The following is a 26,958-nucleotide window of genomic DNA, read 5'->3' as shown; positions in this document are numbered from 1 at the left end:
ACGAGGCAGAGACTCTATTTCGGAAGACGTCAACCCGCTGTGGGTCTCTCGTCCTAAGCATGAGAAAATGGCCTTGTCAGGTGGAGAATACCCAGGCTGCTTGACGATCTGGATTTGGGGCACCGGCTCTTTATAGAGTTGACTCAGAATACTTGATGACGCCCTATAGCTAAGGACTTGGGGCAGCTGGGGCTCCTCAAAGCTCACAGAGTCTGTGTTCCCACTCCCAGCCAGTCCCGTGGGGACCTGGGCTTTAGTATCACCTTTACTGGTGCGGGGGACACAGAGGGACACCCTACTTCCTACTTCCCGTCCAGCTCGCTGTCCAGGTAACCATGAGTCCGCAGCGTTATTCCTGGACAATTCTGTTCTCACATAACGCGCACCCCAGCCTGAGCTCTCCCACTCATTTCTCATCATTTTTTGACCCCGGCCCCAAGCACCCAACACATTTACAAAACACAAATCCGATGGAGCAACCTCCCTGATACACTGTATCTTATCCGAAGTTCAAAGTCCAAGAGACTCTATCACTCGACACGTACCACGATCTGGCCTGTTTTACCTGCTTCTCCCACAAACAATCTGCGCCCACACACACCCAGGCAAACACGGTCTCCAGTGCCGCGTGCCACCCTCCACGCTCCTCCACCCTGACGAACCTGATCACCTGGCTGTCTCAAGCTCATCGTCACAGACACTACAGCTTTCAGACACCCACCTCTCGCTGAGCCCACCGTCCTGCGGTCAAAGCTCACCTCCCTTCATGGTTCTGATGCCCTTGCCACAGTCCACGGGTGCCCTATGTGCACCTGTGAGGTGTCCCCACCAAGTCCATCAACCTGCCCCACTGAAGCGTGGGCTCCTTAAAAGCACAAGCTGTTTCCACGACTGGGACGTGCCCAGGCCTCGATGTGAGTTTATCACATGCATAAATACCAGCTGGGAGTTAAAACATCACGACATACCAGGTTTTGTCGGATTATTAGGCTCTGTTTCCTCTAACCGCACATCCGAAAACGAAGCTTCTGCAGGAACCTTCTTCTGTTCATCTTTTAAACTCTGAGCGATTTGCTGTATAAGGAAATGAGAAGGAACATTAATTAAAGTGCAGATCTCAGCTGTTTGGCAATATGAACATGTTAAAAAAAAATCCAAGTAATAAATAAACGGACTGACGCCACGTGGGAGTGAAAAACTTGCCTTTTCTGAACCACACTGATTTCGGAGCCACTACAAGGCATCTACCGGGAGCTCAAACACACGAGACCCATACGAGGAGCATAATTTTCCACTTTAAATTTAGAAACAAAGTATCCAACTAACGAGGGAGGGGAAGGAGAGCACACGACAGCCAGAGCGGGCTGAGCAGCAGACGCAGGCCCCGCCACGCCCACGCGGTGAGCTCTGGCGGGGAGCACAGCGACGGGATCGGCGGACACGGCGAGCGGATGCGCAGGTGCTTCTCCGCTCCCGCAGCTGCGCAGCCCCAGAAGCACCGACGCCCCACAGCGACGAGCACACCCAGCATCCACGCCCGATTCCCAGCACCATTCCCCAAGGAAAGGAGCCAGGACCCTGGGCAGGGGACAGCCCGCCATCATGTGCCTCTGGTGTGATGAAGTACGGTGCACGACATCGACTGTGCGGCATTCTTGCAAAACAACGTGTTTAACCCGAATCTAAACATGAGGGAAGCAATCAGACACGTCCAGAATGTGGTGCATTCGATAATCAAACCGGCTCGTCGCCTCAAAAACTCAATGTCGTAGGGAAAAAAAGAGGAGAAGGAGCGGGGAGCCTGGACTTGGTTCAGAGACATAACGACCCGATGCGACGTGGTAACTGTGACTGGATCCCACTTTTTATTTTTTGATCCGGTTAGAGAAGACCTTTGAAGGACAACTGAGGAAATGTGTACGTGGACTGTATATAATAATATGATTGGATTAATGTTCACTTTCGTAGATGTAAAAACTGCATTGTGATTATGTGGGGAACATTTTTACTCTTAGGAGAACAGGAACCAAAGTACTCAGGAATGAAGTACCACGATGTCTGGAACTCATTTTCAAACAGCTGAGGAATAACACATATGCGCACAAAAAACAGAGTAGATGTGCCAAGCCACTAACATCTCGTAAACCTGAAAAAATTCTAGAGTCAACTGAATATCTGACATTAAGGAACCATAAATGCTTTTAGGTGTGATGACAGTATCATGGTTGTGTGAAATAAAAGCGCCCCGGCCATTCACAGTTACCGACGGAAGCATTTATGATGAGGTGGTGTTTAGAATTTGCTCTAGAAACGAGCGAGGGCAGCACGGGGAGGAAGAGGCAGGGCCACATGACGCGAGGCCACGCGGACGCGGGGCCGGTCCGTGGGAGTTCACCGCGTCATTCTACTCCTGCTCATAATCGAAAATTCCACTTAAAATGTTCTGGGCTCTGATGCGGTGTTAGCACTGGTATCTGAGGCATCGTGTAAGCTTTGTCCGGCATGCAAAGAAAAGGAAGACACGGATGTGAGCGGAAGATCAGTGAGACGAGCCTAAGTCTTCGAAGCACAAACTGAACATCGGAACTGCAGAACTCTGAGGTGACGGCCTCCAGGGATTCTCTAGGAGAGCACGACACGTGGTTACTGCGTGACCATCAACTATGGTGGTTCCTATGTGATCCACCCCTTCCGTGCCATGTCCAAGAAAAAAGCGCCATCGCAGGGAGCGCTCAGCACTCATTCGATTTAAAAACTGACAACGCACACTGCCTGGAAAAGAGAACTGAACAGAATGTTTATAAAACACGACGTGAAGGGAAGACAACCTAACAAATTATTTCTGTTCGATTTTTTTAAATTTCATTTTCTATGATTTTGTGGCAAGCTTATCTGGATCTTAAGTTCTGAGTGAGAATTAAAAAGAAAAGTCCTCTCTTAACGAGCACAAAACACCCGGAAGTGGAGGGGGGCGGGGCCAGTGAGGAGAACCCACCTCCATCATCACCAACTTGTCGGGGTACGCCAGGTCGCCAGGAGCCGGTCTGTAGCCGGCGATGTCCGTCTGGATGTAGATGTGGGTTCGGTAGACCAGCCGCTCCTGCACGTCCTCCAGCATCTGCTTTACTCCAGCTGCAAACGCCCCTAGCTGTTCAGCTGACAAAAAAGCGCCATCATCCGATCACTGAGATGTAGAAAAACGCTTTCTCGAAACAAGCAAAAGCACTGCTGAATTGTCAGGTAACGGAACAACCCACTTTCGCTTCGGGGACTGTGGCTGTAGGTATTTCAGGATGACTTAATGACCTCAGAAAAATTTAATACATGTCTTTTAATTTCTTCAAATTTAAAACTGGGAAATAAATTTGCCCTTACGCCTTCTGCCTGGGACTCTGTAACGTTACTTCATTACCAATATGAATGATAAAATCTGACTTGACGTACTTAGTGCTTTTAAAAGTTCTTTCGTACAGCTTCAGATCCATCCTGAGAGACAGTTAAGGCAACTTACTAACCGGGTGACCATCCCGTTTTACAAATAAATTGATTCCCACGGACACTAAAATGACTTGTTAATGTTTTCACGAAGTGAGTAAAAAACTAAAACGAGATATGAGTCTATGCAGGATTTCCTCCTTTCTAAGATGCCACCAATGTTAAGACACACCAGTAATTCTGTGACAATTTTCCAAGGGCTGGGGAGTTGGAGACACAACACGATAGCATAAGTATTCACGTTAATTTAAAAAATCATCTTTAATTCAGAAGCATTAAATGTGAGAAAATGTTCATCTTAGGATAAACTAAATGTAGAATAACCACCATTGGAAGAGTAACAGACCTATAGTATCTCCTAAGGAAAGTCAAATCATTTCTGCCAGTAAAATAATTACTTGAAGGGTATTTTTTAAAGATACCTATGTATCATTAGGAAAAATCGAATCAAATATTGAAGATCGTATCACACAGATAAAGTAAAAACTGTTTCAGAGAATTTCACTTCATTTGTAATTTCAAGAAGATCAATCATTACTGTGTATGTACACTAAAATAATGCCTGTTTTTTAATCAAGATTACACAGTACAGTAATTACTTTACGTTTTCTGCTAACGGCGTGCTAACATGGTGGTCTGTTTTCTCTGGAGTTCAGATGCCAGAAAGAAGAGTTTAACTGTAATTATTTTATTACTAATTTTGTCCAGATTTCAAAATTCTTTCCCCGTTTAATTTGTACATTGAGTCACAGAATAAGATGCAACTTGATTCAAAAAGGAATAAGGCATCAACCCACACTTCAAAAATATTAACTTTATACAGGTGGCGGGGTCGGGGGAGCAGGAGCTCATCTTTCTCAAATTCACTGAGCCCCAGATACACTTTAAAAGACTTTGGGATTACCACCTCTGCTCACCCCACCACTTACCGTTGTTCTGTACGTGATCTTCGAGCACCTCATTTTTAAGAATCCCACAAAGTTCCGAAAGAGTCTCTAAGTGAATAACATGAATGATCAATGGCCTGAAGACATCATACAATGACACACACAGTTTCTCCAAAAGTTCACTAAAATAAAGGAATAAAACATGGTTTAGTAGTAATCTTTTCAGGATTTTCTAATAGTTTAAAAGGCATCACTGATTTCTTCCAGCCAATAAAAATAGTAAAATTCTACTGGAAAATAGTATGGGGAACATTATATATTGAGGAGTGAAAGGCGGAAAGTAATTCTGATTCTGTAAAGTATTTTTGCTTTAAAAGCTCAGAATCAATAAGCAATGAGCAGTCAATGCAAATTAGCTGCCCCCAGGTAAATGTCAATTTATTACAACTTGTACTTATTTCAGCAATAATTTTGTATATGTCCTTCCAAAAGCAATAAAAAATACTTCAGGAGACTTAATTATCCTTTTATAATCTACATCGCTATGAATAAAACGGTACTATCTTCTCCAGAAAAGACAAGTCCAAAATTCTTGAATGCTTACAGATTTAGATAAACAATACTCGAAGTCCTCCGGACGTACAAGTATTTTGACAAAAACATTTGAAAAGAAAAAATCAGGTTGTCTATATTCTTCATATTGTCAACAGTATTCTCTATACGTATTACATCAAATGTGATCGACCCAATCAGAACCATAAGACACACCTGTCTCCTCCCCATTAGAAAGGACACGGTCAAAACAGCCACTATGAAGAAACCAAAAGCAACTAACAGTGCTTCTGAAAGACACTTTGAGAAAAAACTCTTAAAAGGATATTAAGTCTTATCTGTATTTTTCAGTGTCTTTCATTAGTTAGAATCACAGGACTTTTTAACTACGAGAATTTATTATACTTAGTGGAAATAAAAGAACGTAGATACAAAGACTTAGTTCCCTGTATGGATTCTTACTGCCACGCCACCCTGTCTCTATAAGTATATTATAAAGGATGTGAAGCATGCTGGCCTTTAAACTGCACATTTATTTTAAAATAAATAACCACTGTCACACCCAACAATATTGCGTTCACACACCCACAAAAGTTAAAACACTCCGCAGTTAACTTAAGAATACTCCCATAATACAATCAGCCATCACGGTCATTAGCACATGAGATCTGAGTTCGATTCTGTGTACCACCTACTCTAATTTTGGTGTTGGCTTTGTGAAAAATTCACTGTAGAGTTGGTGCTCATCCTGGCACACATGGACCATAAAGGCACAGCCACTGCGAACCTGTGGGAAACAAACACACACCACCTACAGTTAAGGACACACAACAATGCTGGCGTTTACAAAATAAAGCAAATTACTGTGTTGGCAAAGATTACACACATATTCATAAAACAACTTACTGAAACACAGAAAATGGTTGGTTTTCACTGCATAATGTGAACATGAGGGATTTTTACTTTCTTCTTCATGCTTTATTTTCAAAACTTTGGACAATGAAATTGCTTTTCTAGCTGAATGAGGTATTTAAAAAAAAGAATCTTTAAATATTTTCCTATAGTATGAATTAAAACCACACTAAACAAAAAAGCGCTTCAGCAAAAACTAAGATATAAATCCACAAACTTTGAATTTCATCTTTCAAGGAACAATATTTATTTGTGACTCTTCAAAATTAGATCAAAATGAGAACATTTTGCCAGGGTGAATGCTAATTATTAAAGTATATTTGTCATAACTGAAAGAAAAATTCTTTACATTTGTTGATGTGGAAACCATATGGCATCCAAATATTTCAGAGGAAGGATTAACACGAAACCAAAACAAGCAGGAACTTACCAAGGCACAGTGATCTCTGTTATTCTGGCTGGTTAACTCCGTCACAGCACAAGCAATACTAGGGCCCAGAAGGAGCTCCCGCTGACCCAGGTAGCACTGGTGGATGTCACTCAGCAGCTGCTGGTATCTGACCAAAAGCAAAGGAGACTGGAGAACAAACTTTTGATTTCAGGTATGTGAATTCAATCTGATCAGAAATCCCAGAACAGGCTGCCAAACCTCTAAAGGTATGGTCGCCTCTCATGTGCCCGCATTAAATACTAGAAATATGTATGTATATGTATTAAAAAAAAAAACCCCACATAATGAACTGTGGTGCCATAACCTTTATCTTCAAAAGAAAGAGTGATCTTCCAAGAGTAGAGCTCTTGCGCATCCACCCAGGGAGGAGGGAACCCTGCTATGGGGAAGAGGCACCTCGCTGAAAAGGACAGCGGGGCGGTTAGTCGGTGACACCGCACGGCATATCAGAGCTGCTAACAGCACAGCTTAAAAGTTCTCATCACATGATGAGAACCTGCAACTATATACGGTGATGAATGTTAACCGGACTTACAGTGGTGATTATTTCCCAATACATACAAACATTGAATCGTTATGTTGTGTATCTGAAACTATAAGTTTTCCATCAATTATACCAAATAAAAATAAACAGAGAGATGCCTTGCACACTCACGAAGTCAGGCCTATGACTTTGCTCCCCAAATAAGTTGTGCTACGAGAAAAAGCTTACACGGTATGCAGGGTAACTGCTCAGAAAGTATCAGGGACATAACAGATCGGGAGAAACAGTGTTGCAAGAAGAAGATAATCTGGACATTCAAGAAGTTCTAGGTACTCACTCAGGCATTTTTTCAGATCGCTGTTCTATTTGTTCAATCAGAGTCTGCAGAATAAATAAAAACACTTTAAAAATCCATTGTTTCAGTTACTCTTTTCATTACTTTCTGATTAGAACACACACTATTGTTAGAAAATCTGTAAGTACAGAAAACTTGAAACATAAAAATGTTTCATATAATACCATAAAATAATCAGTTAATATTTTAGAATATTCTGTTTTTTGTATATACGCATATATTTACTATATTTGTCTTTCTAAACAACACTGGATTTGTACTACAGATTCAGCTTTATAATCTGCTTTTGAAAAATTAACATTATTTCGAAACATTTTCCTGTTATTAAATAATTCTCAATAGCAGGTGAAAATGTAAATAGAAAGCCTTAGCGCGGCACGGGGCACCTAGTAAACACTCAATGAATCATCATGATAGATATTACTTAAAACATTTGTTTAAATGGCTACATAGTATCTCCTTGGACAGCTGTACCATGAATCAACCATTCTTCCTCTGCCAGACATCTAGGTTGTTTCTTAAGAATTACAGCCCAGTGGCTTAGAGCTCTAGGCCTGGGGCAAAACTGGAGGGTTGGAGCCCAGGAGAGCAGGTTCTACTCTCTGAGATTCCGCTTCCTCCCATGGAAAGCTGGCATGACAACAGCTACCTACTTCCCACCTGGGAACCCGCAACACTGGGTCACAAGAGATAAGTATTTTTTGAGGCTTCGGATTCATTCTCCTACAACGTTTCTGAGAAAGGAATCGCTTTACTTCCCTAGAGCAGTACTTCCTGTCTCTCCGAATCCTCTAAAGCACTATACACCTTAACGTGCCAGTTTCTAACAGACAAAAAATGCTACCTAACCTCAACTGAATGTACTCTCCGCTGAAGTTAAATATGAGCTCACATTTAGCAACTGTTTTGTTTTCTAAAAGTAATCTGGTCATTTTCGTATTAGATGTTTATCTTTCTGATTTGTATGTACTCAATATATTAAAAATATTAATCTTCTTTACTTATTTCTTAGGTTTGCTCCAGTTTCTGCCTTTTTTTTGTTTAAAATTCAGATAATTTAATTTTTATATCCTTAATCTTTTACTCTGCAAATATTTTTCCAGTAACTTTTTTTTTAGTCTGCTTATCATTTTTGCACTTAACTCTCTAGTTCACTTAGAATGCATTTTGCTAATGTTATAGAGTGGAGGGCTACTTAATAAATCTTCTCAATACTATGTAGAAAACTCCAGCCCTTCCTCGCTGAGATGTTTCTTTATATACTAAGTTCTAGAATTTTCCATTTCAATGATCTGTCAGTGAATTCTTAAATCAGTACTACTGTATTTTTCAAAATTTTCTTGCTTAATCTTGCTTATGAATACCACATTAATTTTAGGATCATCCAAAAAGAAAGGCCATTGAAATTTTTGCTAGGATTAAATTTAACCAATAAATTAAACTAAGAGGAACTGACATCTTCAGTATTGTCTCCCCAACCAGGAAGAAGACAGGCTTACTATTTATTCAATCTTTTATGATTTTCTATCTAGTTTTGTCATTTTCTTCACCCTTATATTTCCATTAATGTTATTTCTAAGTATTTCATGCTATTACTAATACAAATGGGACCCCATCACATACACTAATTGGTTGATAACGGTATATAGAAAAGTTGCTGATAATTATATAACCATTTTTTATCCACCCACGACACTGAGCCCTCTTATCTATACCATTCTTTTCTAATCTAATTCTTATCATCAGTATTTGACTAATAAGCAAAGGCAAAAACCAATCGAGACACTTGTTGATCTACACCTCATGCCTTGATTAACACCGCTCCTCTCCTGTATCTTCTACAAACAAGACCAAGTTTGTTATTTCCAAAAGCGAACAAACAAAAAAACTCCTGTCAACTGACTTTCGAGAGAGAAACAAGAAAAGGAGTGAGGTCGGAGTCCGCGAAAGTAGACCACTCTTTCCAGTAACTTCACCATGAGTAGAAAAAGATACATGTGCCAGCGCCGGTCAGTTCTATCTCAGATGGGTTATTAAATACATAACATGTATATCTACTCTCTGTGCCCTCTGTTTCCAATCATTCAATCAAGATAAATATTCTGCATTCCTTTAGGTGCCAGACACTGTACTAAGGAGACCAAACAAGGCACGTGTTCCCAGCCTCACAGATTACCCCACAGGATGGGCCTTGATTCGACCCCGATTTCTCACCCACGCTATTGCAAAGTCTTCCTTGTCGACCCGCCCTCCCTGTCTCATCTCTCTTCACCGTAATCCGTTCTCTATTCGGCATCCTTAGTCCTATGAAATGGCAAATCTGACCCCATCACTGTCCAGTTTAGAATACCTCACTAGTGCTCCACTTTTCCTGGACCGGCATGACATGTAACGCCCCTCGTGGATGGTCTTTGCCATACTGCCTGTCTTTGATGTCTCTACAATCTTCCCTATACACGCTGATCTCTCCGCACGCAGTAGCGTCACCGACGCCCTCGAGTGCACTATAAACTCGAGTTGTTTAAGCTCGAACAGCGCCTTCATCTAGAAACCTCCCCCCGGCATCTTAGGAAGAGCCTGGAATTTCCTGCTCTGTGGTCTTCAGGTATCTCTGAGCCAACGTAAAGTCACGTGGAAAGACAGCGCCTTCCTAGTAAAAGCGAAGGGCCTAACATAGCACCTCAAAAGGGCTGGCTCCATATGTTTCATAGCAACATCGTATTCATGTCACTAAACTTACCCTGACTTTGGGGGCAGCGGCTCGAAATTTCACGTAAAACAGCGTGAAGGCATTGGGTGTGGAGGAAGGATCCTGCAGAAACACAGGGAGACGGGGAGGGAAGATGGTTAGCAAACAAGCGAGTACTCAGAAAACGTGATGCAAACCATTTCAGACAGCTACTGCTCAGAAAGTCTCAAGGCAAGATTAAATGTTATTATTGCCACAAGCGAGAAATACTTATAAGGAACCGTCACCGTTCTCCTCTTTAGAATTAAAATTTACCCTAGGTTACATGAATTTTACAGTAAACACAGCTGAATTCAGATTCATACTCAGTCATTGACTGAGGGTAGGACACTGGCCAAATCACTTAACCTCTGGGATTCAGGGCTCCCATTGAGTGGTGATCACATATACACATAAAGACTTCATGCAACTCCAGCAAAGCACTATATATAGTAGGTAGTAGTACTTATCAGGTATTAGTTTCTTAAACTTATTAAAAATTTTACAAAATAGAAAAATTATATAGTCTGGCTGTTATGTCAGCTAAGAGCAACGTGAACGATAAAATGCAACCCAGAAATCAGTGGCTTTGAATGGAAAGCTCAAGAAGATATTCCACGTTCCTTAGAAAGTAAACTTAAAAAAATGCACAATACTCATGGCTTCACGTTCTCGATGACCGTCCCAGGTGGCTCCACTCTTACTGGCCAACCTGACACTGCACTAGTTTTCCACCTGGCATCTACTACAGCTTGTAACTGATTAATCTGTTTCCTTCTTTACTGACCATTTCCCCTGAATATAAACTCCGCGAAGGCAGAGACCCTGCCCGCTCCTGTTCACTACCATATAATTCCTAGGACAATGCCCAGCACTCAGGAGTGCTCAGTAAAAGGACATTTGCTAAACATAGAAAATTATCCATCCTATAAGGAAAAATATTCAAATTACCTATCATGTGAAATCTCACCACTCAGACAGAACCACTTAGATTATTTTGGTGTATTTCCGTCTAATATTTTCGTGGAAAAGATAAGAAAATGTTTGAAGTGACGAATCTTGCTTTATTATTTATCATACACTACTGAATACTCTTCAGGCTGTTATACATTCTTTGAAAATAAAGACTGATGGAGAGATATAATAAAGCCGTTTTCCTATTATAAATGAAACTGCAATGCCTATTCTTATTAACAAAAGGTAAAAAAAGAATTTTGTAGTTACTAAGTACTACTCTCAGACCAAGATCATAGAAGATAAAAAAAAGAAAAACCCTCACCAGTTAACTCACCCTTTTTAATAACTGATTTGTGAGGTTCTGTAGTGTGTTCACAGTATATATCTTCATGAGATGCAAAGCTTTCGAAAGACATTGCTTAAACTTCAGTAAATATACAGGATAATCTTTAAAATTCGGCTGTAAAGGAAAGGAAGATTTACGAAGAGGAAACAAATGCTGACAAATTTTTAATGAAAATCAACACATCCTTTATGTGAAGCTACGGATAAATTCAAAAGGTCTTCTGTAGGCCGAAAGTGCCATGAAGACGAACACTGCGACTGACTTGGTGACAGCCAAGTCCCTTGTGCCTGGCACCAACTAAGGGCTCAATAAATATTTGCCGTTTTTAGCAAAATATATTTTCAGTACTCCACAGACTTCAAGACTAATATGTCAAGCCCTACTAGGGAAAGAAAATAGTTGGGGGAATAAATACAGCTGTAATTCCTCAGCGGGTAATATGTAGTGCAACAAAGTCAGTGGCCTAAAAACCGCTTATGCTTTGAGATGGGATGACGCTGGGTCAGCCAGGACCTCTCTCTACTCCAGGGGCTCCCTGTGCAGCTGGAAGTACTTTCTACATCACTACTGACAATGACTGAGAAATGACCACAGTTTTTCTTCAAGTATATTAGTGATATACTTTTCCCTGCATGAGAAATAAGTACTTTACAGCATAAGACACAGTATAATAGGGATGTTAAGATATTTTAAAAGGCGCATTTGAGAGACTGCTTTTCTGTAATTGTTGTCAGTTTTAGTTCAAATAAACTTATAAAAAATTCAAAACAAAAGGAAAAAAGACTTCTTAAAAACATACAGAGATACCATGACTTACGTGAGACGAGATGTATGTTATACAATCATCTAACTTGGCCAGCATAGGTATAAATCCTTCGCTATTCACAGACAATGTAGGAGAATTCAATTTCTTTAAGGAAAAAAAAAAATCAACCTTAATTCATGCAATGCAAAAACGTACAGGTAAAATTTAATAATTACGTATTAGAACTACCATATTTCCCTTTAGGATATAACAAGTTATACTAATGTCTTTACATTTTGAATCACCAAAATATCCTCAAAGGTAGTCCATGTGTAACAATAAATAAAGGAAAACCAAAAAAGAACACCGATTTAATTCCATTTATTCGTAATGATCTTTAATGGGGCTCTTCATGAATTATCAAATATTTTATTTACTCCATTGTACAATGTTACATTACACATCAAATACCTAGACTCATATTTACCAGCACTTTACAACATACATAAACTTTCTATTTTCAAGCACTGGTAATTTTCTCAAGGTTAAAGGATTAACTAGCAGTCAGTCATACTATGTTTAGCCATCATATTATTAAAGTAAAAAATATATATGTAAAATGTAAATAAATATATAGTAATAGGAACAGTATAAGTATAAACATAAATAATATGTGATATTTAACACTTGATATATGTAAAATTATATTTTAAAACATAAAACATACAATAACAACATAAATGTAAGTAATGTATATAAAATATAAGTAAAGCTGATCATTTCTTATTTCAATATACAAATAGTTTGTCAATGAACTATTTCCTATTGCATTCCACTGTTAATTGGCTAACAGCTTGACTTCTAACTCTTTAGTAAATTATAATTATGATTGATTTAATAATTGTAATAACATCATTTTCATATAATTACTATAATTAAGAACCAGAAATGTCATTTACACACCAGTCTTTACTATTACTTAGGAATACAAGTATGCATTACGGGGACTATACTTTTCCTCACACTAATGAAATTAATTTTTAAAACTTTTTTTTATTATTGTAGTAGCAAGATTTAAAATTTAGTATTTCTTCTTATAATCTTCTTCAAGGCTTATAGATAAGATATCATGAGAGGTAGCAAACAAAGAGATTTTTAGTAACATCAACACAATGTAAGCAGATTACTTAAATCACATTTGAAAAAATCTGAACTGGTAACCATATGTCCATTGATCGTAAACAAGAATACTAATAGCAAGCAAACTATTAAGTTAAAATATCACTCAAGCCAATTTATAGGTTTAAAGAGTATACTCAGAAAGGGAAATATAAAGTCACTAACTTTACAAAAAGTGGAAAACATGCTTACCGTATTAATAGTTTCCAATTCATTAAAATAGGAAAGCTTTTGTTGAATGTTTTCAGCTAGATCGACAAGTTCCGACTTGCATTTTTTAAAAGAGAAAAATCAATTATTGTAAGAACACAACAATCAACACTCCAATCTCAAAATAACTTTAAATTGATTTATATCAGACATTACCAATTTATATTAGACATAAGATTTCAGAATAATGCTCAAAGATTTTTGCAATCATGGACTAAAATAATCGATGATTATTAAAGTAAATTATAATCTCAAAATAATAAATGACTGCCTTTTAATAAGCAGAATACACACAGAGAAAACTCTGATATAAATATAGTAATTAAATATTCTATCTTTAAGTCACAATTTAAGTGCAAGCTAGACCAGTTCATCTTTCTCAAAGGCCACCTTCACTACAACCATGATGCCTGTTTGAAAGTGTCAAGAGCAGACAGCGCAAACTAATGCATCTTCTTCACTCTGAAACTGTACTGAGACCTAACAGTTTAAAATACAAGAAAGCCAGCCCTCGCCCCATTCGCCTGAGCTGATTTAGAATAAAAGCAGGTTGTCGATGTAACATTTTGTGTGCTTAGCACAGGGCCTCAAACAGAGCAGTGTTCAACATATACTTGGAGAAATAAAGAGGATTAGAATTAAATTGTGTACGTCTATTTAAAAATAAAATATTAAATATAATCACTGGCCCTCTGCCCTACGCCCCATTACCTGTTCTTTCAGGAGCTGTTCGCAGGCTTCGTGGAGGGCTCCCGTCTTGTTGGACACAAAAAGATACTGTTTCTGCAGTGACTCCAGATGCTGAAGAGCTCTGTTTACGTCATTCAATATAGCATCGCACTGCTCCTGAAACCCAGACAAGTAATCCCTCATCTGTCTAGAAAACAGAACCAAAAGGGGGTTGGCAATAATGTTTTCCCCCAATAAGCATAATCAATAAACAACAAAGTCTCATTTTTCCCCAAATGCTTGGACTTCAGGAGGAAAGTTGGACCTAGTCGCTGCAGTTCATTACATTCAGAAATGTACCAAAAGCTATGTTACAAACTGTTTCAATATTTGAGAAAAATTACTGAAACTAAAAGGAGCAGCTAAAGGAATCCACCGTGAAACCATAAACTGGCTTTTCGCATGGAAGACAATAAATCACCAGCTCAACTCTCAAAGACGACACCAGGGCCATCCACTCCAAGGCAGTAGTTCAATTCCAGCTTTGAGAGAGTATGCTATCATGGGAAGAATTCTAGACTCGGAATTAGAAGACCTAAGTCCAAATCCCAGCTCTGCCCAAGTCTCCGTGACATTAGGCCCGTTATTTAATATTTCTAGGCCTCAGCTCGCTCATTTGTAAAATGGGAATAATATCGGCTTTCCTCACAGAGCTGCTATGAACATTATATGGAATTATATATCGAAGAGCCTAACACAATGCTTAGCAATTATAGCCACTTCATAAATATTCGACAAATGCAAAAAGCTCAACCCACAGTCCTCAAATCAGCTAGAAAGTATATGCCATCATTTCCCCCATGCTACCAGTACACACAAAAGGAACACAGTGACACCCCAGAGTCCAGGTGGCCGTCCCTAAAGTCGCTTGGGTCTTTCCTAAAGAAAGGCAGCAAACACCTCCTGGAGCTCCTGATTAATTCCCACCTGAACCCAAGCCTTTCTAGATTTGCCTAAAAACCAATGTCTGCCTCTCCTAACCTATTAATTACAATGTAATTTTTTAAAAGTCACACAACTTCCAGTACTAGTTGACCCAAATCCTCTCTGACTAGTCTTAAAGAAAATGTTGCTGTTGGAGTTTTCTTTGTACCTTAATTTTGTTTAAAGACACAGATTACAAAACGCTTCAGATGATTGTGATCTAAAAATGAGGACAGACAACAAATGCAAGAGCCACATACCTATATTTAGTGTCTTCATCTTGATCCATCTGGGTTTGTAGCTTTGCAAACCATGAGAAAAACTGGAAAAACGAAGAGTATTATATTGTCAATAGAGCAAAAACAGACCACATGAAAAGTGGCCACACGCTAAACAGCCAGTCAAAAGGGAACTCTAGGTTTTACTGTTTGGGATTCAGACGTGAATGATTAGTTTTATGCCAGGAGACGATAATTTAATTGCACAGTCAATATCTGCATGCTAGGAAAAGCGAAGGATATTAAAAACAATGGCCATTTTCAGAATTAATCAAGAATATTAAAGATACAATACGTAAGAAGTAAATATTTCTTCTCTGAGAGGCTAAAGCCCATTTGCTAATTTGCCAAATTTGAGTAGGTAATGTCAGGTTTTGAGTAAATATTATTATCTAAGAAGAACTGTGAGAATATAAACTCATAAATAACGTAACAGACTAGTTTACGAACACAGACTTTCACGGCACTAAACCTGGGTTTGAATTATGGCCCTATCGCCAATGTTCCGAAAATATCTATTATTAAAAAGAAGTAGGGGGAGTTGACCTTCGACAAGCATGAGGAAACTTTGTGGGGTGACGGAAAAGTTTTATATCTTGATCAGAGTGGTAGTTAAACCGGTACCTACACTTGTCAAAACTCGTCAAGCTGCACGTTTAAAATGATTACATTTTACCGTATATAAATTATAACTTAATATATTTGGTTTTTCTAAATTTAAAGAGCGTGCAGGTGCAAATTTAATCCAGAAGATTTTGTTTTCAAACCGTCCAAAGAAATCCAGAGACACGGTGCAGGACTTCGTCCTGTGACTCTCCATGGGATCTGCAGTGACGGGTACGCTTAACTCTCCCGAGACACTAACCCGCCGAGCGCGCGGGCTGCAGCCCATTGGACCGCGACCGTGCGCCCACCACACACGGCACATCTGTGCATCATCCTCACAAAGATCCGTGACACGGGTATAGGACTGCCATCGTTATGCCCATAAGGAAACTGAAGACCTAAGAAGGTAAGTAATTTGCTGACACTCGAGAAGATGGTAAGTGACGCAGGTGACGTCCAGACCCCGGGCCTAGCTCTGGAGCGCTCGTCAGCACTGCCTGTCTCGACTCACTGTGCGTCCGGTCAGCACACTGCTCCCTGCTTGACTCAGTGAATTTCTAAGCTCTGATTCTTCACGAGACAGACAGAGCAGAGGAAGCAGCAGAAGAAACTACTGTCCATTAGGTTTATAATCAGGAATAAGCAAACACCAAGAGAAGATTGCACATGCTACATGACAAAAAATAACTCCAAGGGCTCATCTAAAGAGGATGTTTAGGTTTTGAAAAGAGAAATTACCTTGCAACAGGCAGAGAGGGGTGTGTGTGAGTGTGTGAGTATGTGTGTGTGTGCGCGCACGCACGTACATGCACACATGCTGGGGGAAGTCAAAAGTACATAAAATAGTAAAGCCTTAATAAATACAATAATCTATCAACATCCAAACTTGGAATATTGTCTATGGCCATGCTATCCTGAACATGCCCGATCCTATCTGATCTCAGAAGCTAAGCAAAGTCAGGCCTGGTTAGTACTTGGATGGGAGACCACCTAGGAAGACCAGGTGCTGCAGGCATAAAAAAAATTAAAAAATAAAACATTGTAAGCTGACAAGGTAGGTCCTTGCAATCTGTGAGGTCAACCAAGGGTTGCCTTGCCTAAAACAAAAAAATATATATATTTTAATAAAATAAAATAAAAACAAACTTGGAATATCACGTTTTTATCTGTACCACAAATAGAAGTGGGCAACAGATTCATTTAAAACACTTAATGGCCACAACTAACACAAAATCAAGACTGCTTTAGAAAGATTTTGTGTTAACCACAGTTCCAAATGTTTAGAGCTTTTCATTAGGACCCTTCGTATTAGCCCTGTCCCGAGACAGTTAAAATAATCCCGCATCCTTAGACACAGGGCTGCCCCTCACCTGCTGTGCGGTCTCGATTCTTCCATCTTCCATCTGCAAGGCCGTGAAACCCTTCGAGAGAATGTCTTCCGTGGAGTCGGGCACTATCGAGGTCTGTGCGATGGGCAGCGACTGGAACGTCAGGCTGCACAAGTCTTCAATTGGCAGCTTGAAAAAAAAGGGCCACACAGACATTTAAATACCTTGCAAATACTCTGAACTTCTCTCGAGACTGGTATTACAACTCAGTTATTTTGTCAGAGAAAGGAATGCTTCATGTTAAACCATCTGATTTAACAAATGCCATGTAATACTAACGCTTATAACTAGGCTCGCTCTCTCTCTGAAATGCTAGCCTCAAACGTGAGCATGACACTGAGAGCTCACTACCAGGAAAGGATGGTTTTCGAGTTACCTTTCTAATACTGGGGATGAGTCTGTGCTAACCCACACCCACTTTCTTACTTGAACGTCTTGTGAACCAGACCAAGGTCGAACCTGTGCTACTGAGAGCAGCCTGCCGCTCCCCGCTGCCCCCCACAGCATCTAACACAAAGCCCGACCGCAGAAACGGCCCCCAACGGAAAACACGTCACGCCCAAGAACAAGTACCGATAAACGTTACCTCCTACCATTTCCGCCGCTGGCACACTTCACCCGCTCCCTCCTGCTGACAAATTTTGAAATTACAACTGCACAGAAAGAATTTCAGAGTCTCCCTTCAGCTTCAGGAGAGCCCACCTCCAAGGCCTCACTCATGTCAATACTTCCTAGTTCCCCACTGCTGCTAAAGACAGTCCAGGTGTGAACTCACCTGGAGTCATACAGACAAGCTACGTTTAGACCGAAAAGAAAGGGAGTGTGGCTGCTGGGGACAGGAAAAGAGCCCGTTTTGTTGCAATTCCAGTTTCCAGATCTTAGGGCATGACACGTAGGGTCCGGCAACATGAGATCTTGATCCACGGCCTTCGGAAATGACCTCCCTGTCTATTTTTCTAGATATAGAAATTTCATCTGAAGACAGTATTTTCTCTTTCAAGCTCAAATAAGCTAGATGCAAAATACACCATCACTAACTTGGAAATACAACCCCGTAACTAAAGGGGTTTTGTACCTGGGTTTGAGGCACTCTACGTCCTGGCACAGTACATAATGTCACCGAGGAGCCTGGCTTGAGCCCTGCCCCTGCTCACTATAAGCTGTGACGACAGCGAAATTATTTTATGCTTCTAATCCTCCACTTCTTTGCTGTAAAATAGGAATTACATTATCTGCATCATGAGGCCACTGTAAAGAGAAGCTGGAACGGGTGCAGGGAGCAGGCTGCTCAGGGAAGGCCGAGCGCTCAGGGAAGGTCCTCCGTCTATGGTCCCCTGAGGGAGTCTGCCTTGAGACCCAGGGCATCGCTCGTCCAGGTAAACTCTTCCTGGATGGTGACGGAATCGAAGCACAAAAGGACTGTCGTGCAGAATTACGTTTCCCAAATCCAGTAAGAATCTACCTTGAGTCTAAAGTGTCACCAGGAACTGTGTGCTGCCACTGGAGGACGGCGGGAGTCGTACTGAGACCGTCGCCCCTGCTCATGCTCAGTGCAACCACCCCAACGACCAACCAGCCATCTCCTCTGAGATGACGCTCCCTGGACTCCGCATAACGCCTGCCACAGAGCAGACACCCAACGAGCATCATATCATCACCCCTCTTTACCAGCAGCAACACGGCAAGGCCTGGAGGACAGGAGCCTCCCACCCACCACCACTCCGGGCTAGACGGCTCGTGCTGTGGGAGGGCAAAGGCACAGACACCCCGAGACTCAGGCACAGGGCACACCAAGCTGGGGTACAGGAGCAACATTAAGAAAACCCTGCAGTGACCCAGCCCCATGCTAAGCAAAGGTAACGCCAGAGAATTTGAAGCCAAAGGGAAACTAAACCAGAGCGACGACAAAACCCAAACCTAGCACAACTCCTGGCTAACCTGACGCACCTCCCCGCACTAACAACCTACCAGAGGGGCGTTCTTGTTTCCAGGCATCAGTACTATTTTCCTTATTCTCTACCGTTCTGCACACGATGTCCAGTATTTATTCAAAATCACATTAAAAAGCTAGGGGGAAAGAAACAACTGAGTGTCAAGAGACAAAGCACTCAACAAAGCCAGACTCAGGGATGACCAGTATAAAAGAACTATCAGACAATGAATTTAAAATAACTAAATAATGTTAAAGACTCTGGTATAAAATATAAATAAAATAAATACACAGATACAGAATTTCGGCAGAAAAATTAAAACCGTAAGTGTCAAAAGGAAATGCTAGAAATAAACATCATGGCAACAGAGATGAAGAATCCCTGCAGTGGACTGACTCACCAGTACACTCAACACTGCTAAGGAAAGGATCAGTGAACTGGAAGCTAGGTCAATAAAAATAACCCTTAAAGAGGAAACAGTGGGAAAATAAAAACTGAATGCAACATCCAAGAACTGTGGGGTGATGTCAAATGACCGAATATATGTGTAATCTGAATCCCAAAAGGAGGAGAAAGAACAGGGTAGAAGAAATATTTAAAGATAATATCTGAGAATTTTCCAAAAATAATGAAAGACACCAAACTAGAGCTCTGAGAAGCTCAGAGAATCCCAAGCAGAGTATAAACACACACACACACACACACACACACACACACACACCTAGACATCATATTCGAACTCTTGAAAACCAGTTAAAGAGAAAATCTTGAAAGCAGTCAGAGGAGAAAAAACACATTACATACAGAGAAAGAAAAATAAGAATCACTGCAGACATTAGCAGACAATGAAGCATTATCTTTTAAGTGATAAAAGGAAAAAACTGTCAATCCAGAATTGTTTACCTAGTGGGAATTTCTTTTCTAAATGAAAGAGAAATGAAGACTGTTTAAACAAAGCTGAGAGAATGCATTGACCACAGACCTGTACTACAAGAAATGTTAAAGGAAGTTCCTTGGACAGATGGAACATAATGCCAGATGGAAACCTAGATCTACAAAAACAAAACAGCAAACAAACAAACAAAAATCTTGAAGAGCTCTAAGACATGGTTAAAATAAAGGTAAACATGACCATTTTTATTTTTAATCATTCAGAAAGATAAATGTCAAAAAACAGCAGCAATGTATTATGGGTTTATAGCATACGTAAAAATAAAATGCATGACAATAGCACAAAATAGAGAAAGGAAGAACTGGGAACATCCTCTTGTAAGATTCTTATGCATGTCCGAGTATAATACTTACTGACGATGACTAATTAAGAAGAATGTTATAAACCTAGGGCAATCGCTTAAAATACTGAAAACGCACAAAGGACCTTACAAAACTCAGACCTCCAATGCCACCTAGACCCACACCTATATTTAATTCAACTCCTTTTGAGAAAAGGAGATTATAAATGTATCTTAAAAAGTAACACAGATCAATTTCAAACCCCTGCTTGTGAAACCACACACTAGTTTTGCAAAGTGAAACGGACATGTAATAATCACATTCTCCCATGAGAGTCCATGAGGTCTTACACCACTTAAATCTGGTACTTCGCAATATATAACAAATTCCAAATAAAAAGTAAAAATTCTCTCATTTCAGAATTATTTGTAATACACACAGCAGTTCTTTTAACCACACTTATATGAATTTTATTCATATATGAATTTTATTCATATAAGTGTGGTTAAAAGAAAATTCACAAAATTCAAAGGACGTTCAGGGAAAAGTGTCCTCCCCAAGGACTCACTCCCCGACCATCGTCCCTCCTCAGCGGCCACCACCGAAGCCCCTCGCCTCTCCCACGTCCTTTCTCAGCCACCTACACACACACAAAAGGAAGTGAACCTTTTCTAGCACAAATAATAGTACACTATACACCCTTAGACTTTTTCATTTAACTTGTACCATTTTCAATTGTCTTTCAACAGACTATAAGGAAGAGAGGAATTAACTCTTTAAATTCATAACTCTCTAACTGTCATTGAACTATAATGGGCCCATTAGTTTTTCTAAAAACCCAGGAGTACAAACTGATTAGTAAATGAAAAGCAAGTCTGCCTTCTCCTCTTCTCTGAGACAATACCAGTGTTTATAATTTAAGAACTATTTCTAAGGAATTTAAGGGTAGAATGAAGACCTTTAAAAGTGGAATGAACCAAAGAGATCATCTGCAGTTGTTACCAATGTTCTTTTACAGAAATTATTCAAAACACATGAACATGCATTTTATTCCAAATCCTTGAGTTAAAATTAAAAGTAAAATCCTTTCCCACTCTCCACTTTTAACCAAGTTCACTGTATGCAATATTTTTGATGGTCGCCCTGTAACTCTACAATACAGATGTTCAATATTGAGTTTGAATTCACCAATCTATTGAGAGTCTCTATTATGTAAAATGAAGAAATGAGTACCCTTAATTTTTTCTTCTATACCTACTCTCAAATTCTGTCCTCTAGACCATCTTTTTAGTGTCGAAATTTATAATATTTACAACCTGTTCTGTAATTCGGTCTTTAGACTGATTTTTTTAAATGATAGTACACGCTTCCTGACTTCCATAAATGTATCAACATTGCAGGGTCACCAATACTGTCTGTGTTTTTGGTGTGCCACACATTTACTACTGTCATGTCAAAAGGATCCAGGCGTGTCATACACATGTTCTCAGTTTGAATCAAAAAATATTTATCTTCTAATTTACTTTAAAAATAAGATTGCATGAAAACTCCAAATACTTGAGAAGGTACTATTGATATTCCAGGCACAGTCTGTAAACTAGACAGTGAGAGCAAACATAACTTGAATATATGAAAAAGCATTCTATTTGATGACTTCATGTACAAATGCAAACTACTTTTCAACCATAAGGACATTTAAAACCCAGACGCAGAAGGCGGCTTCCTGGCCTGCACCCCTGTCTCACTAATACAAAACATTTTCTCTCAAACCAAGCGAGAGAGAAGCCATACTGCAACCAGTGCTAAGAAATACTGGTTACAGTAAGAAAATAAGTTGCTTTCGAAGAGCTTGAGAAAGTCTCCCATTAGGTACATCTGCCCAGCTGTCTTCCTTTCTCAAAGCACCTGGAACAGAATGGCGAATCATGAAGGGGCATCCTGGTGTCACACGCTGCCCCGTTCCCACCTCTCACTCGCTCTCAAGGTGAAGAGAACTGAGCCTCTGACTCACACTGGCTTCCGATGGCACAGACATTTACCTCCAGAGAGACAGGAGCACAGACCTAGCTCCTGGCTGGCAGTCCGAGAGCTGCTGTATAGTTTAGGCCATTGGGGACACCAACGCAATAAACACTAATTACAATAAACTCTCCAGACTTGCCTGACCAGCTGGACAGGTCCAGGAAAAAAACAAGCAAATACACCTTTCTCTCCCCAACTTCTTGCACAGTTCTGGGCTGGGGAAAATCACTTTTATTATCAATCTAATCGATTCATTCCTAAATGAAATCTGATGTTACTTTCTCTAGGGCAAATCAATGAAGAGGTATAGATGGAGTCCTAGAACCTTCCTCAAGGAACCTAAGCTCAGGATCATAAGATTCTAATCTATTCTTTTAAAGTGTGAATCATTTGGGGGTGGGGGAAGCAAGCAGATTCCATGTGCACTGTAAAGACAAGACTTCATTTAATTCTCATGACTCCCCATGAGATAAGGACTATGATCATCCCCATTTTATAAATAAGAAACCAGGCTCAGAAAAGTTAAACACCATGTCTGAGGTCCCACATTCTTTAGGAGTAACTGTAATGGTAAATTACGTGTAAATTTCGGGGCAGATTATTTCAGCATTTTATCAAGAATTACTAAGTCCAGCTGAAAGAAAATGACCCTCACTACTAAAACGTGCGCCCTGGCTATGAGAAACCAGTCTAATATTCGACTGCAAATTCTCTTGTCTAACACTAAATTAAAGGTATAACTCCTTTCCAAGATACAACTAGTTCTCTTCATAAAAGAGAAAGCTATTTTCTGAAGAAGTTGACAGCTTTATGATATTTGCTAAGAGATAGCTGGACTCTTGCTATTCGACTAACGTGCCTAATTTCAGCTGTCCAGAAAGAAATTCATCTCGTGAAAATTGTGGAACACTACAGAAAATCCCTTGAGATATACTGGTTGGAAGGCATAAAAAAGGAGGCATTCTTTTTCAGCACTAATGTTGAAAAAGTGGTCACAGAGGGGAAAAGAAAATTTAATTCCCAAGCCTTCCCACCAGACACAGAAAACACTTCGGTAAAGGGGAAATGAGGGCTGTTTAAGGGCTAAGGAGCAATGAGAACCCCCGCTTAAAGGTTCCAGGACGGGTAAACAACAGGCTATGTCATTCTCACAGGGATCCAATTCCGAGGCTGCACGGACCAGAAGACACTCACTGAATGCCTGAACTTGTCAGGCTCAACCCCCCATTGCTTTTTCCTCCAGCTGGAATGTTATTCCTGTAGTTTGCAAGGCTGGCTTCTTGTTTTCCATCATGAATTCACGCCTCAGACTGCTACTTTCTCAGAAAGGCCTTCCGCCTCAGCTAAAGGGGACTCACGCATCATCCTTTGTACCATAGCGTCGTCCTGTTTTATTTTCCCTGCCTCTTGGATCGCCGTCTGAATTCACCTTCTTTGTTCTTTTTAACATGCTCATGATCATCACGATCGTCAGCTCCACGAGGCTAGGGACCATGTCTTTCTTACTTCCCTTTCTAGCCCCAATTCCTAGCCCAGAGCAGGCATGTCGTATGTGTTAAATGACCGCATGAGACGAATGACAGGTACTGCAATGCACAGATATGAACCAATGGGGTGAAAATGAAGATTCCATTTACTTCACTCCAAACCCCTTCCTTTAAGTTCAATGAGAGATAATAATGTATGACCTGTGACAATAAAAACAAACTGGGTTACATTTCTTGGAGAACACGTTCCCCCCAAGGTGCTGTGATGTCCAAACATCCTGCTTCAGGAACAGGCCAAATCAATGACAAACGGATTGGAATATTTATAGAGCAAACAACTTCCATTATCCAGACCATAAAAGACTCTGTTTGACAGCCCCGCCAAAGAAATTCCCACTTACTTCCGCATTTACTTCAGACCATCTTCCAGCACGGAATCTCAGAGGTGGACAGAGGGACCCAAAGCGTCCCAAAGTAAAAATATATATATATTAAAAAAGGAACTTTCAAATCAAAGTTTTTAACGTTTAAAGTTTGAGGGCAGAAAAAGAAGTTTAAGTCTCTAAACTTAGTCTGCCCTTGGGCACAACTCTAGACTGTGTAAAAAGAATGCTTCCAACATCAAAAGTAACCATAACCCCTAATAAAATAATCCTCCTTTACCTGGCCCTCGCGACTAGAAAAAGGTTGCCAAACACCTGAGTTTATGATACGTACTTGTTGCTTTTATAACTGACTGAATAGAACCACGCAAGCAGTAACTCGCGTAATATCCCAATGGTGATGAGCATTAAAAACGTGGACACTGAAACCGCCAACCAGCCTTATCCAATAACGTACTGACCCAGCTTTCAAGGAAAATTCATTTTTATTGCTTTGCGACAGGTCAAATAAACCGGATCTCCTATGACCTGCACTCGCTCGAGGGCTCACTGCTCAATGTGCGATGAATGAAACTGTCACCCAAGATCAAGTATTGGGCTCCCCAAGTGCCCCCACGGTAAAAGGACGCTGGATTATTAAGGAGGTGATAAATGGATACGAAGAGGAGGCTGTCCCCAGGCGGGGCACTTCGGGCTCGCTGCCCTCTCCGCCTGGGAGACGGTGGGCAGCAGGACTGTGCCTCGGCTGACGCCGGGGGCGCCGGGGCCCAGGCTCCGGGCCAACCGTCCACGCCGCAGGGGGAGGGCTGGGTGCCGGTGGACGCCGGCACCGGCCGCCCCGCGCGGAGGGGACAGGCGGTGGCCGCCGGCAGTGCGAGCCGGCCGGCCCGGGGCGGCGAGGGGCCTGTCCCGCCCGCGCCGCCGCCGCGACCAGAAGGCAGGGAAGGCAGACCGTGGGCCGGCGTCCGCAAGGCCAAGGTCCGCCCGCGCGGGGCACGTCCCGGCGCCGCCTCCCCGCCGCCGCGGCCCACGTCCCGCCCGTCGCCTCACCTCGGCGGGCACCGGCAGGTTCTCCGCCGCCGCCTTCAGCTCCAGCACCGAGTCCGTCTGCCTGTCGGTCAGCGGCGCCTTGGTGTCCGGTCTCCGATCCCAGAGGGCCAGCTTCTCTCGAGCGTCCCGCTCCGCCGCCGGCTCGGGCGGCAGCAGCAGCGCCGCCTCCGCCATCGCCGCGGCCCCCGCGGCCCTCTGCAGCAGCGGGGCGGTGGGGACCCGACAGAGAGGCCCGGGCCACTTCCGGGAGAGCCGGGGCTTCCAGCGCTGCACCGGCAGCGGGGCGGGCCGAGACAACTGACCCGGATACGCTTCCGCAGCGTGGGCGGGACTGAGATCAGGACTGACGTGGCTTTACACCCGCTACGATTATTTCCGGTTGCGAGGCGGTCGCAGAGGGCGAAGGCTATAGACCCCAACGGAAATAGAAATGCCCCTACCGGAAGTCTCAACATCAATAACTTTATTGTCCGTGGTGTTCACGACAACTGCGCTAAATGACCCTGCCGGCAGGGGCCTTCGTGAGCTCCGAATCTACTGCCTCTGCTTAACGCTGGGTAGTCTGGGTGGAGCGTGTAGACTGTGATTTTCGTGTCCACGTGTCGACAGTGGCGGCTGCTTGGATTAAAACCACGAATACAAACTTTTCCAACTTCCAATAACTACATTGCTAGAAAACTAGTTTATTAAAAAAATCATGAAAATTCAAAGATTTATGTGTGTCAGACATCATTATTAGTATTATCAAATAACTGGAAACAAACCGAATGTCCAACCCTGAAGAATTTGATCAATAATTCATGGCACAGACATGTAGTTGGAATACTATTCTGCCATTTAAATCATGGTGTAGACTTAAGCAACAAAACAAATAATGGCATTATTGGCTCATAACATAGAATAATATAAATACCCTTGATTCTATACTGATACAAATGATAGAATTAATAAATAGAAAAGGGACAACTCTATCTTACAGAAAAATTCCAATCAACAAATGTGGAAAAGATGAGGGAAATAGTAATAATTGTAGCAGGCAAGATCTAAGGAAAAATGCTAAAAATTAGTGGGTCAAAGTTTGAGAAACAGAATTTGCATTATATCAAATGTTCTCCCCAAAATAGGTATTAATAGCAAGAGGGCCTATTAACTTTACAGTGGAAAACCTGGCAGACATCATCCTTAACCAAATGATTCTGTGGTATTCTTGCCAAAAATGCAAAACCATATTCTAACCATGAGAAAACATCAGACGAACTCAGATTGAGGGGTGCCCTACAAAACAACCCACCACTATTCTTCAAAGGTGTCAAGTTCATAAAAGACAAGGAAAGACCAAAGAACTGTTGGTCTTTGAAGGAGATGAGGAAGATGTGACTACATGCAATGTCAGAACCTAGATTGGACCCTGAGATAGAAAAAGGGAAAACTATAGAATAAAACAAACATTAGAATAAGGGCTATAGTTTAGATAATAGATTTTGCAGTTTTGATTACTGTTCATGGTTATGTAAGATAATAACATTAGGACAAGCTGAGTGTGGGTATACCTGAACTCAGTACTACTTTTGCAACTTTTCTGAAATCTAAAATTATCCTTAACTCAGAAGTTAAAACTCTTGTTTT

General features: G+C 41.2%; 1 protein-coding gene and 1 pseudogene across 1 annotated transcript in view; one reads left to right on the top strand and one right to left on the bottom strand.

The window, feature by feature from the left end:
* The window catches only part of COG3 (component of oligomeric golgi complex 3), a 54,783-nt gene extending 29,155 nt beyond the window's left edge, over positions 1-25,628 (bottom strand). Inside the window, exons 1-14 of the mRNA XM_039877331.1 lie at positions 25,333-25,628; positions 17,209-17,355; positions 15,215-15,276; positions 14,013-14,178; positions 13,284-13,358; positions 11,985-12,077; positions 11,156-11,281; positions 9,877-9,948; positions 7,119-7,162; positions 6,277-6,403; positions 5,630-5,721; positions 4,425-4,564; positions 2,996-3,156; positions 969-1,074 (exon numbers count right to left, since the gene is read on the bottom strand). Of these exons, the coding sequence (XP_039733265.1) occupies positions 969-1,074; positions 2,996-3,156; positions 4,425-4,564; positions 5,630-5,721; positions 6,277-6,403; positions 7,119-7,162; positions 9,877-9,948; positions 11,156-11,281; positions 11,985-12,077; positions 13,284-13,358; positions 14,013-14,178; positions 15,215-15,276; positions 17,209-17,355; positions 25,333-25,506 (1,585 nt within the window). The 5' untranslated portion in view covers positions 25,507-25,628. The remainder of the gene's footprint in view (positions 1-968; positions 1,075-2,995; positions 3,157-4,424; positions 4,565-5,629; positions 5,722-6,276; positions 6,404-7,118; positions 7,163-9,876; positions 9,949-11,155; positions 11,282-11,984; positions 12,078-13,283; positions 13,359-14,012; positions 14,179-15,214; positions 15,277-17,208; positions 17,356-25,332) is intronic.
* LOC120614483 (uncharacterized) lies at positions 16,735-16,853 on the top strand (annotated as a pseudogene).
* Positions 25,629-26,958: the final 1,330 nt, after the last annotated feature.

This window comes from Pteropus medius, unplaced genomic scaffold, assembly GCF_902729225.1.
Source record: "Pteropus medius unplaced genomic scaffold, Ma_sr-lr_union100, whole genome shotgun sequence".
NCBI classification, from domain to species: Eukaryota; Metazoa; Chordata; class Mammalia; order Chiroptera; family Pteropodidae; genus Pteropus; species Pteropus medius.
Note: the sequence above shows the minus strand (reverse complement) of the source record. Positions and strands in the feature narration are given on the sequence as shown.